The sequence below is a fragment of the Tasmannia lanceolata genome, unplaced genomic scaffold (assembly GCF_043159265.1).
Source record: "Tasmannia lanceolata isolate RefF3 unplaced genomic scaffold, GAP_Taslan_0.1 ptg000005l, whole genome shotgun sequence".
NCBI classification, from domain to species: Eukaryota; Viridiplantae; Streptophyta; class Magnoliopsida; order Canellales; family Winteraceae; genus Tasmannia; species Tasmannia lanceolata.
In genome coordinates this window covers 16,708,360-16,721,087 of record NW_027518682.1, presented here as the reverse complement: position 1 = coordinate 16,721,087, position 12,728 = coordinate 16,708,360, and the positions used below count along the sequence as shown (strand labels likewise).

The window sequence follows — 12,728 nt, the reverse complement described above, 5'->3', positions numbered from 1 at the left end:
CTTGATCTTGATTGCCATTGATTGATAAAGAATCTGTTTTCGTATTTGTTTGGATGTGAACATGTTGGTTTGTAACTGCTCAGATGTTTCCTAGTGGTGCTGTGAAATTTAAGAAAGCTTATTGCAATGAGTATTCACTATTAGTTTTGATAACTTCTGGATGAACAGTATACTTGGCCCGGTGTTCTTAAATCTTGTGTATAATATATGCTGGATTTCTAGAGCAAAATGATATCTCTTTGTTCATAGTATTTAACGTGCTGCAACATCTGTGGCTTTTGACCTTAGATCTTTCAAGAAGTTGTAGCATGTTGTATGACATGGAAAGATCAAACTGAAGTATTTGATTATAAAAAAAGAAGAAGAACGGAACGATCACGATGAGGTATTTTGTGCAAAACACAGAAATATAATAGTTGGATCTTGATTTCCATTGATTCTTAAAGGATCTGTTTTCGTCTTTGTTTGAATGTAAACATGTTGGTTTGTAACTGCTTGAATGTTTTGTAGTTGGGTTCTGGGGTCACTTGCTCAATGATCCTAACCGTTTGTTCTTGAGACTTTATTATGAATGGACATGTAGCAAAATCCACCGCCATTGATGGTATTAAATTTGGCTTCCAATAAGATGATCAAAATACCCTTTTTCTAGGGGTGCAACTCGGGTTGATTCTTCAGTATGGGGTTAAGCTTTTACCATAAAATTGGGCCGGGTTAAAATTGGGCTGGGTTAGAGTTGATTACAATTCATTTTTTAGCAAAAGCTCAACCCGACCCATTCCAAGTTGCACCCATTTTTTTAGAAGTAACTTTTAGCTTCCAATAAGATGATCAAAATACCCACTTTCTAGGGGTGCAACTCGGGTTCATTTTTCAGTATGGGGTTAAGCTTTTACCATAAAATTGACTCGGGTTTGAGTTGATTCCAATTCGTTATTGTAGCAAAAGCTCAACCCGACCCATTCCAAGTTGCACCCCCTTTTTTAGAAGTAACTTTATTTTTAGAAAAGCAGTGTACGGGCCATTTCATACAAATATCCAAGTTGGAACCCACTTTCCAAGCTGTCAAATTCCTCATTTCCTAAGATTTCCACTCTATAATTTTCGCCATAGACCGCCCTCCTTACCAACAACCCTCCTTACCCCTTTGTATTCACATAACCCACAATCTTAAAATCCAATGGTCTTTATTTGTTTCTGCCACGTTATGTGAAATTCAAAAAACAACAACGGACATATATTCTTCTTCACGTAATCCTGCATGAATCAATATGTCAACCTTAACCTAACCGCGTTCAAAGAAATTAATCACCCAAATGAGGTATCCAAATTCAAATACAAAAACATGAGGTATCCAAATTCTACATGTGCCGCCTTTGATAGACAGTGGATGGGTTTGGGTAAGGACTTCCAACAACACCATATTTGTGAATGAAAAGACATGTGTTTGATGACATAATCCGTGCTATCTACTCTAATAACGAATTATTGACTTGACTGAATTATTATATAAAATAGGTTGAAAACTTTCTGTCTCTTCGAAGATGGATCTTCTACGTCAGAAGATATAGTATATGAATAATACACATTCTAATTGACCAAGCCTGATATGGTTAGCAAGTTAATTAGTCTTGGGTTTGGACATATTAACTCATTTGGTTGGTTCAATCCGAGCTTATCTACCCAAAAAAAGTTGATCAAGATCCCAGCGACTAAGAGATACTCTAATATACTTTCGGATTGGCCTTTATAGGAGAGGAAAGGTATTTACGTGTGTTCATTTTCAAGGGTGAAAATATCACTTGAGAAGAAATTTTGCTTGCTTGACCATTTTAGTTCATTTTTAGGTGATCGATTGGGAAATTAGTACATCTTATTGATCAATGAGTATGATGGACAGTAGACAATGGTTAAGACCATACTTCAGAGCACTGCCTTTTAACCTTATTTTTATTTTTTTTCTTGGTAACGAAAAAAATATTATGTTCTCTCTCAAGATTTTGTTTCATGCCGCTTCAAGTTTTTTCAAGTAATGTTGCATTTTAATGATGATGCATGCTTGCGTGTGTGTGTTTACGTGGTATGGGCCTCATAAAGCAATATGGGCCTCATAAATTTGAGTTCATTAAGCAATTCTTGATCGAGATCATGGTTTAAAATTTCGGTTTCGGTAACCGTTTCAGACCCCACCGAAAACCGAAGTTTTGTAATTTGGTTCGAAATTCCGGACCGAATTTTTGAAAATTTTAACCGAAATTTTGTAACATTTTTTATTTAATAAATAATGGCATTTAATCGAAATTTGGAACCGAAATTACCATAATTTGGGCCGAAATTTGGTAAATGAGGAAAAATGGAATTTCTGGAAATTTCGGTTTCGGTCTCCACCGGAAATCCGAAATTTTGGATTTCGGTCGAAATTTAAAACCGTGATCGATATTGCCTACGCAATGTGTCATATTACTGATGGCACCACAGGGCAAAAAATGGAACGATCTTGCTATTCTATCCACCTTCATGTTTACTCTATGCATGTGTTGCAACTTGCAACTACAGTGCAAAAATGGCTTTATTGCATGCCGTGGGAACTGATATCCCCAGTACCATAGTTTAATTACGACATTAATCAGTTTATTTCACATTTTTCTGATTTACTGTTGATAGCATCTTGACTAATATAACTTTGCAAGTTGTGTTTATCTAATTCATAAAGTATCTCTAGTAATGTATTTATCTAATTCATAAAGTATGTGTTTCTTTTTTACTTTGATGTAACCCAAAAATGACATGTCAAGGAAACAATTAATCTTTTTAGTATGCACATCGAAGTAAAACCGTCCATGTATCTGGCCCCACCTTGGACGGGTACTATCGGGATGATCCTAACCGTCGGAACAAATGGAATTGATAGCAACATAGAAGGGGACTTGGAAAAGAAAGGAAGGAGATAATTCTAATTTGATTAAGTTATCTGATCAACCATAATTCACTAATCTATCACCCAAGCAATCCAACGGTGAGATCTCAGCCCATTCTAAAGGAGGGATCTCACATATTCTAACAATTCACATCTTCTTGGTCGGATAGATGCACCCTCCCTCCTTCCTCTTTTTTTATTGAATTCTCAAGTAAGGAAGATGGGTTTGCTTATCAAAACAAGAGGTTGGGAATATGAGTTGCTAGAGCGAATATGGTGATCGGTCGACGTCTAAACGTGTATAGTGATTACCCTAAAGAAAGAGTTATCGTACTTTGGTCCTTCATTCCAGACAAAAACGTAATCTCAAGGACAACGTAGTTCACCTAACGATGTGAACATTTCATGAAAGTCCATTTCGAAGAAGTTTGTTTGAAGAAGACATATTTTGAGAGGAAGATGATGAAATAACTTAAAATATATACATGCACACGTAAACATGGAAGTTCGTGTTCGGTAAAACACAAGCATGTAAAAACTAATATGCTCTATTCACTAAAATACAACATATTCTATAAAAAAAAAAGGCGGCCCAGTGCACGAAGCTCCCGCCATTGCAGGGTCTCGGAGGGCAAGATGTGAACATGCTATAAAAAAAATACAAACATATTCAGTGTTAAATATAATAGGGAGTTTTTATATGGTGGCGCCGCCTTTGATATCTGATCCAATTACAGCTGTTATTTTAAGACTGGATCAAATAACAAGGGCAACACCTATGTTGTACCTGCCTTACCCGCATCCAAGTTTTGATAATGGGACAAACTCACCTTTTTTTTAAAACCAGCTCCCCAAAGCTTTGTCAAGGCCTTTGACAATTGGTTAGGAAAGATAAAACAAGGTGAGTAATTCGTCCAATTATCAAATCATGGCCGTGCAGTTAGCAGTAGCCTATACGAAAATTTACTATTTAATGTGAAAAGGATTCTGAAACCACTAAACCTGTAACGCCCCGGCCACCATGTAGATGTTGTCCGGTTTTAGGCCGCAGCCCTTCCTGGTTTTGTTTTTCTGCAGAAAACGCGTCTACACAGGCAAGGTGGGGGTCTACACATATAACCTTGGAACTTTTTCTCTCCGCTTCCGATGTGGGACTATTACAATCCACCCCTCTTAAAGGGCCCAACATTCTCACTGGCACACCGTCCTAGAAGATACGGCTCTGATACCATATTTGTAACGCCCAGGCCACCATGTAGATATTGTCCGATTCTAGGCCGCAACCCTCCCCGGTTTTGTTTTTCCGCATAAAACGTGTCTACATAGGGAAGGTGGGGGTCTACACATATAACCCAAGAACTTTCTCTCTCCGCTTCCGATGTCGGACTATTACAAAACCAGTTCATTTTCGTCAAACCAAGAAAGGGGCCTTGTCACAATGGGATATGATTGAACCCTCTCTCTCTCTCCATTAATAAGGTACGCAAGTACAGTTATCTAGAGATGTAACAAAGACGCATTGGGATCTACCAAACTTCAAAGATATGCAATATTCTCTGTAATAAACAAACGTAACTCACCATGGATATAAAAACTTACTGTGGATACTGCATGAACTTATATTTCGTGAATGTACAAACTTCCCATGGATGAGTAAAATTTATGGATACACAAAATTAACAGAAAAATAAACAAACATACCATACCTATAAAACTTATCGCGGATGCACAAACACCACTTGCTTCTTGTAAGAGCTTATGTGAATACATAAGATACCTAAGGAGATTAGTTTCCTAATGTATAAACTATATTTACATAAACTCTTTTGTATCTCTAATATAAGTAGGTCATGGTTGCCATTAAAAAAAATAGCAGGTCATGGTTTGTAATTTATTTTGATGTGTAAGAAAGTCCATGATGCACTTCATTATGAGGTCATGTAACCTATGATTTGTTGAATTCTATTGAATTGATTTTACCCAAATGATCTCATCTTTATGCAATGATCTTGTCTTATTCCTTGTGTGATTGAAAGTCCTCAAAAAATGCTCCATGAATCATAGACACGATTCAGACCACAAATCAGTTGCCTAACAACCATAAATGTGTTTGATGCTTCTAAGCTGCCTACGTGTAGTTTTGACTTAAGACATCAACTTATAGATGCTATAGCTTTAAAATTGTTTCAATCGGACGATCATTATTGTCCAATCATCCAATCCAACAGGGCCTGTTTCGATTATAAGAAAAACAAATTCCGAACTTTTCTTGGGAATTTTTTTTTTCTTTCCATGATTTCGAGGGAAATAATATGATTGTGGTTAATTTAGAGGATTATTATTATAAATTGAAGGTCCCTATAAGTAAAGTTCGGTTACGGTAGGCTTAACTTTCTGTAAAAAAGTAGGAAATTTTATAAATTTTTTCTTTTCCAGGCTTTTCCAGAAAATTCCTGCAATCCAAACAGGGCCTAATTGATTGGGTCAAAGGAATCACATGAGTCTTTTGATCCCATTGTTCCTAACTAAAATTATCGTTGAAGAAACCGGTGAGACCGCTTCTCATTTTCTTCTCACACAAAGAGCTTCTCATAATTTATCACTCCTGCTATTTATAAAATGAAAGTTATAGTCACTTGTCTATTTTTGTTATTAATTAATAATTAATTTGATGATCTGATTGATCAAGGAATGTGTTCAATGTATATGGAGAGACGACTGAGAATGCTCAAGAGCCGAGATATCCGTTGCCGAGAGTCATGTAAAGTCATCATGGCGAAGATATCCATCGCACATTCCACTGTTGCATTTCCTTGCGCCCATTGCGCCGGGGTTCGTTATTCACCCAAGTTGCCAGCCGGTGTATGAACTCACGCGGAGTAGCGGGCACGGAACTTGCAAGCCTGGATGTGAGGGGCAGTCGCCAGGCACGCTAGCGTCCCCACCCCCAGAATGATAATTGACATGTCCACACCAGCCGTGTTATAATTTCATGACTGTCTGTGGTGAAAATCTACTGTAAAAACAGAGCTACCGGTATCTACCAGTATTTTGCTTACGTTAAAATCGGCGATGATAAGACGTACGACGAACGCATCATCATGGGGGAGGTGGACTTTCTCGTAGTCTTTCTCAGAGAAGATTATCTGTTCGTCGCTATTTGCTGGCTCCGAATGTGGTTTTTTCGACGGAGCTTCCACTGCATGGATTTGGGCTTTCACTTAGGGTCTCTAGACCACAACATCAACCTTCATTTTATTTTCGCATTTGGGTTTTGTAAACACAGAAATATCATCTTTTTTTTCCCTTCAAGTTTTACTAACTTTCCAGGGCTGCAACTCGGGTTCATTTTTCAGTATGGGGTTAAGCTTTTACCATAGAATTGACTCGGGTTTGAGTTGATTCCAATTCATTATTGTAGCAAAAGCTCAACCCGACCCATTCCAAGTTGCACCCCCATTTTTTAGAAGTAACTTTTTAATAACAGCTATGGTGTAAGCCCGTATAGTCCTGACTTTTTAAAAAAGCACTGTACGGGCCACACTATAGGATGATCCCAACCTTCCGATCTATAGAGGAACTGTATATTATGGAAACCTCTATAGATCGTATGGCTAGGATCACCGTATGAAATGATTTTTGGGGAACAAACCTATTTGCTTATCGTCCTATGAAGTGGTCCGTACAGTATTTTAAAAAAAATACGGGACTATAAGGGCTTCCACCGAATAAAATCTCCTCGGACGTACTGCAAACCACGACTCTCCTCGGACGTACGATAAGCCGGATGGACGTACGATAAGCCGGATGGGTATTTGCCGTATTCTAACCTAAAGTCTTTATTTTCAAAAGATGTCCCTCGTTTCATACAGACATCCCTCATTTCCAAGCCGTCACTTTCCAAGCTGTCAAATTCCTCATTTCCTAAGATTTCCAAGCTGTCACTTTAGCAACAACCCTCCTTAGCCCTTTGTATTCACATATCCAATGGTCTTTATTTGTTTCTGCCACGTTATGTGAAATTCAAAAAACAACAACGGACATATATTCTTCTTCACGTAATCCTGCATGAATCAATATGTCAACCTTAACCTAACCGCGTTCAAAGAAATTAACCATATTGTTGCCTATAAAAGGACCCACCCTTACATTACACTCTCAAACCATTCAAAACATCAATAGGGATAAACTTAGTTTTCCAACCATGGATAAGCTCATACTATGTTTTCTGACCATATGCTTTGTTTTAGGTATTAGGGTGGTGAAGAGTGAGATGATATCATCTTGTGCCCAAACCCCATATCCTGAAGTATGTACTTCTCTTATTACTGCTAATCCCTTCCCTACCCTTGATAATACTCAATTTGATTTCCGCAGTTTAGCTCTGCAAGCCACCATGGACAGAGCCCAACAAGCCCTTCGGCTTGTTTCGGCCATTGATACAAGCTTGCTTGACAAGCGAGCCAAGGTGGCGTGGGATGATTGTGTGGAGCTTTTCGAAGACACCATTTCTCATCTTAATCGCACGCTTGGGTCTACTAATCCAAATACTTTCGAAGACTCTCAAACATGGCTAAGTGCGGCCATTGCCAACCAAAAAACGTGCGAAAACGGATTCACAGATTTCAATTTGTCTTCCCACATTATCTCCTTACCCTTCATGGTGGGAAATGTCTCAAAGTTGATTTGCAATTCACTTGCTATTAACAAGGCTGCGGCTTCGACAGCTACCACTTTGTCGAGTAAGTCAGGTGGTGGGCGGCGGTTGCTTTCTAGTCGGTTCCCTGAATGGGTTTCGGCTGCTGATCGAAAGCTTCTTCAGTCATCGAGCGCAGCCTCACAAGCTGATACTATTGTGGCAAAAGACGGGTCAGGAAATTACCAGACAATTTCTGAGGCTGTTGCTGCTTCTGTGAAGCTAAGGAGTGGGACTAAGAGATTTGTTATCCATGTGAAAGCTGGTGTTTATAGTGAAAATGTCCAAATTACGAAGTCGATGAACAATTTAATGTTTATCGGTGATGGAATCGATGCTACTGTTGTTACAGGCACTAAGAATGTTCAAGATGGTTCCACGACCTTTGCATCGGCGACCTTCGGTGAGTTTCTTCATGAATTTTTAATTCTAATTAAGTTTCTTTATCTTCTTAAGTGGTTTCAAGTTTTACTTTCTTGTGGAAGAATACTAAGAGAGCCTACAAGAATTTATTTGATAAAGAATTTCTAACCCTATAATTCGTTTGCAAATTACGTTATTAAATTAAAATAGTCTTATTCGTAAATAAGAACCAATTTTGGTGGAATCCAAAGAGGGCCTAAGCTTAGCAAAAGATTATCCAAACAAAACTAATTAATTTCAAGGATTTTTGTAAAATTTAAGACCGTGTAACTTTTAAGCAATATGACTAAAGCTACCAGCCTACCTTGAACTTCAAGGCTGGTGGCATAACTAAAGTAAGGAAGATTGTTACATGGAAGATTGCTACAAGGACCCCTTGCTACGGTCAAAAGTAAGGAAGTTTCTACTACTTTTTCTGTTCATTCATAGCTTTCCCGTGTATATTTTATTTCCATGGATAATAACAAGAACTTACGGATAATATTTTTCGTGGTTTCCTTGCAATGCATCACCTGACTTTCTATATCATTTATTGCATGCTTACAGTAACGGTCCTTCCTCTTGAAAATGACCAAATTAAACTACACGTCTTTTCTTCCACAGACCACTTCCTTATCGTATAAATATATACACAAAAAGGAGGTGGCCCGGGGAAGAAAAAGGGGACGAATACATCACTTCCCTTTTATATTAACCATCTTAGATAAATGCTTCCGGCCTTTGTTATACGTTGAATATGTTATATAATCCAGATGCCTATTATTTTAAGGAAAAAAATGAGCTTAACAGTGTAAATCAAATTTTATACACAATTTTAAATGGAGTAATGGACGTAAAACAAATTTTACGTTCCGTCTATAGGAAATGCATCACCTGAATATGTTCCGTCTATAGGAAATGGACGTAAAACAAATTTTACGCTTGAATCCATTTTTCACTTAAAAATGGGTATAAATTTTGTTTTACGACCATTTTATGTCCAAATTAAAAAAGAAAACCAAAGTGGAAAATGGGTGTAAAATTAAATTTGTTTTTAAGAAACAGTCCTAAATAAGCAACCCCAACTTGTACTTCTGCTCATATTCTTCCTTGCGAAAATATGAGTATGCACCGTATCAAACAACTTCAATGTAAATTAACTTTATGTGACAAATAAGGACCAATTTTAGTGGTATCCAGAGTGGCGCTAACAAAGAATACTTATCTTCTTCTCAGCTGTCACCGGAAACGGATTCATAGCTCGAGACATGACGTTTCAGAACACTGCCGGGCCACAGAAGCACCAGGCAGTCGCACTCCGATCAGGCTCAGATCTCTCAGTATTCTACAGATGTAGCTTCAAAGGGTACCAAGACACACTCTATGTCTACTCCCAACGCCAATTCTACCGCGAGTGTGACATTTATGGGACCGTAGACTTTATATTCGGGGACGCCGCGGCCGTCCTCCAAAATTGCAACATATATGTTAGGAGACCCATGAGCAATCAGCAGAACACGGTCACCGCTCAAGGAAGGACGGACCCAAACGAGAACACAGGGATTTCAATTCACAATTCAAGAGTTACCGCGGCTTCGGACTTGAAACCAGTTCAAGGCTCCTTCAAGACATACCTTGGTAGGCCATGGCATCAGTACTCGAGGACCGTATTTATGAAAACTTCTCTAGATAGCTTGATTGCTCCTGCGGGATGGCTTGAATGGAGTGGGAACTTTGCTTTAAGTACTTTATATTATGGAGAGTATATGAACACAGGCGCGGGTGCGGCCACAGGTGGCCGAGTGAAGTGGCCGGGGTATCATGTCATTACAAGTGCGACGGAAGCTGGAAAATTCACCGTCGGGAGCTTCTTGTCCGGGAATTCATGGATTCCGGCAACCGGTGTACCTTTCACTTCAGGCCTTTGAGATGGATTTTTCTGTCTCTACAAGACTTTGGTGGCTTTCTATTCATTGTTTTATGATAAAATGTGATTAATTTTATGTAGAAGATAGGATATAGTTGTTGAATTCATTGTATTATATGTCAATCATCCTGTAAATGTCGAAAACAGGATTGTCATTTTTCTCTATCTTACGTATTTTCATGGATTGACTTAATCTGTGTATACCTTATTATTCTATTAATATAAAGGGGAGAGTTTTCCTTTTCCTATTTGTTATATTCTTCTTTTGAAAACGTGTATTTGTTAGGAAAGGGCCCTCAAAATGGAAACTCCTGATAGAAAAAACACCAACAATCGCTTGTATGCTGTTTTGACATTTTGAATGGCTTTAATCCTACTAGTGGATAACCCGTGCGATGCACGGGTCAAAAAATAAATAATTCGCCAAAATGTTGCTAATATGCGTGGGATATTGAGAGATAGAAGCAATTTTACTAATATTATGGGACATGGTGGAGATTTTTTCTCCAATACATAGAAATAATGGTATTTACTTTTCTGAAATTTTATATGAATTCTCCCAAAAGCCTATTGATACGACAGATTTGAGGAAAATAGAAAAACCAGCAAGACCAAAAATAAACAGGGCATAACCCAAGGGGCCAGTATCCATGATGCTGCCGCCATTCTCCATAAGTTTGCAACCCAAACTCTTGTTTGCCAAGAGGAATAGAAAAATGAAATTGATTGAAAAAAAATGGATATACTGAGGATGGTGGTGTGCGGTACGCAATCGAACATGATGAAACATGATATTCTGAGGTCCAAGTTCAGATCCATGAAGACTCTGAAAATTTTGTGCATGCAATTTTGTCCCCGTATAAAGTCATCCCATAAGGAGGTGGCACAAAGAGAAACCTAAAAATCCATGAGAAAAATATTAAAAATCTTAATCTTAATAGCAATTTGAATATCCAAAAAGAAGAACGCAAATAAGGAAACCCAAAAAAATGAACTAATAGGGGGACAAAGACCCATCCATTTTCCTTCAATAGGGGGACAAAGACCCATCCATTTTCCTTCCATTTCTTTAGTTTACAACCATTATTGCAAGGTCTCAGTAAAAAAAGAAACGAAAAGAGACCAGAAAAAACCAACGTACAGGCGGAGTTGAATCCATCCATGCTGTCGAGCAGGATATAAAATATCTCAAAAGAAAAAATCTCTCACGGAAGACACCTAATACAGAGAGAGTGATGTATACACAGAAGCTGCGTGTATACCATAAAGGAGGGGGGTAAGATTGAAATTATATGAGTTGAATGGGTGCATTTGTTCAAAAAAGTCAAAAAATGTGATGTGTAAATCTCATGTAATTTTCAAAAAAATGGAAAAAACTCTCTCTTTTCATCCCAGCTTATTGTAGTAGATAGATGTAGATTTTCTCTCAAATGGGCCCAATCATTAATTGGAAATAGCCCAAGTCTCATTAATATCTTGAATGCCTAAGTAACTTTAAAGCCGTGTAACATTAATTAGGGTGATCCCACCTTGTTTTCAAGCAAACCTCCACCGAGTTCTTCACATCTTCGATCTCCATTGGGCTAAAAAAATGTTGGTCACATGATTTAAACTATATGATCCAAAACCCAAAGCCCATTTGATTGGATAGTTACGATCTCTTGGTCAATAAGATTTTTTGGACCATGGAGATCGAAGGCAGGGCTGCCAGGTAGGTGGTCTGGAGTTCTGGATCAACCTAACTTGTAGCCCGATCTATGGGATAGCCTCACATTTAGGAATTAAGAATCAGCATCCCCATTCCGATTCTGCCGGAATAAGAATATCATCCCTTGGGAACACAACAAATGGCGCCATAATGACCCCATCTATTCTGTCCCAATTTTAATTCCTTCATTCCTTTTATCCATTAGGGCCCGTTTGGATACCTCATATTTTGTATTTGGATTTGGAGTTGAGTTTTGAATACAAAATGAATAGATCTGCTAGCTCATGTTGAGGGAGACAGAAAAGGAAGGCGGTACTTCCTACTGGAGGGGAGAGGTTGAGGAGCAAAGACGGTGAAGGAAATTGCCACATTTGTGGATTTCCAATTACTTATTTCCACATCATATTTGTAAATCTATTTTTTTTCAAAAACTACTGTAAGGACCACATCATAGGATGATCCAAACCGTCCATGTGATGGAACACAACTTAAATAGGTTGTGCCCAAAAAACCATTTCCATAGGATGATCCTAGCCCTCCGATCCAGGAGGTTTCTGTAATATGTTGTTCCTCTATAGATCGGACGGTTGGAATCATCCTATGGAAATGATTTTTTGGGCACAACCTATTTACGTTGTGGCCCATCACGTGGACGGTTTGGATCATCCTATAGTGTGGTCCGTATAGCATTTTTTGAAAAATACGGTACTATAAGGGCTTACAATAGGGGTGCAAGTTTGGCCCTGTCAGCCTCGACTTGCCCTGAGCCCGAACAGGGTTTGGGCTAGATTCTCCAACCCTGAGGGCGGGTCAGGGTTCATCTTTTAGGCCCTGACTCAGGGTTGGGCCGGGTTCAGGGTTAATACCTCAAGTCAGCCCGACCCGGCCCGCCTCTTGGTTTTCTATTATAGAATTGAATCATCTGTGTATGATTCTTTCGCTAATATTTTTTATTATCTTAGATTAGGGGTGTAAACAAGCTGAGCCGAGCCGAGCTTGGCCAGGCTCGGCTCGGCTCGTTAAGCTCAAAAGCGCGGCTCGGGCTCGAACCAGGCTCGGCTCGATCAGGCTCGGCCAG

The 12,728-nt window shown here is 38.7% G+C and overlaps 1 protein-coding gene across 1 annotated transcript; it reads left to right on the top strand.

Annotated features, from left to right (window-relative positions):
- Positions 1–7,092: 7,092 nt before the first annotated feature.
- Positions 7,093–10,202, top strand: LOC143876726 (pectinesterase-like). The gene is made up of 2 exons (XM_077378420.1): positions 7,093–8,016; positions 9,252–10,202. The coding sequence occupies exons 1-2, from the start codon at positions 7,122–7,124 to the stop codon at positions 9,941–9,943; spliced, it is 1,587 nt and encodes a 528-aa protein (XP_077234535.1). The 5' UTR covers positions 7,093–7,121; the 3' UTR covers positions 9,944–10,202.
- Positions 10,203–12,728: the final 2,526 nt, after the last annotated feature.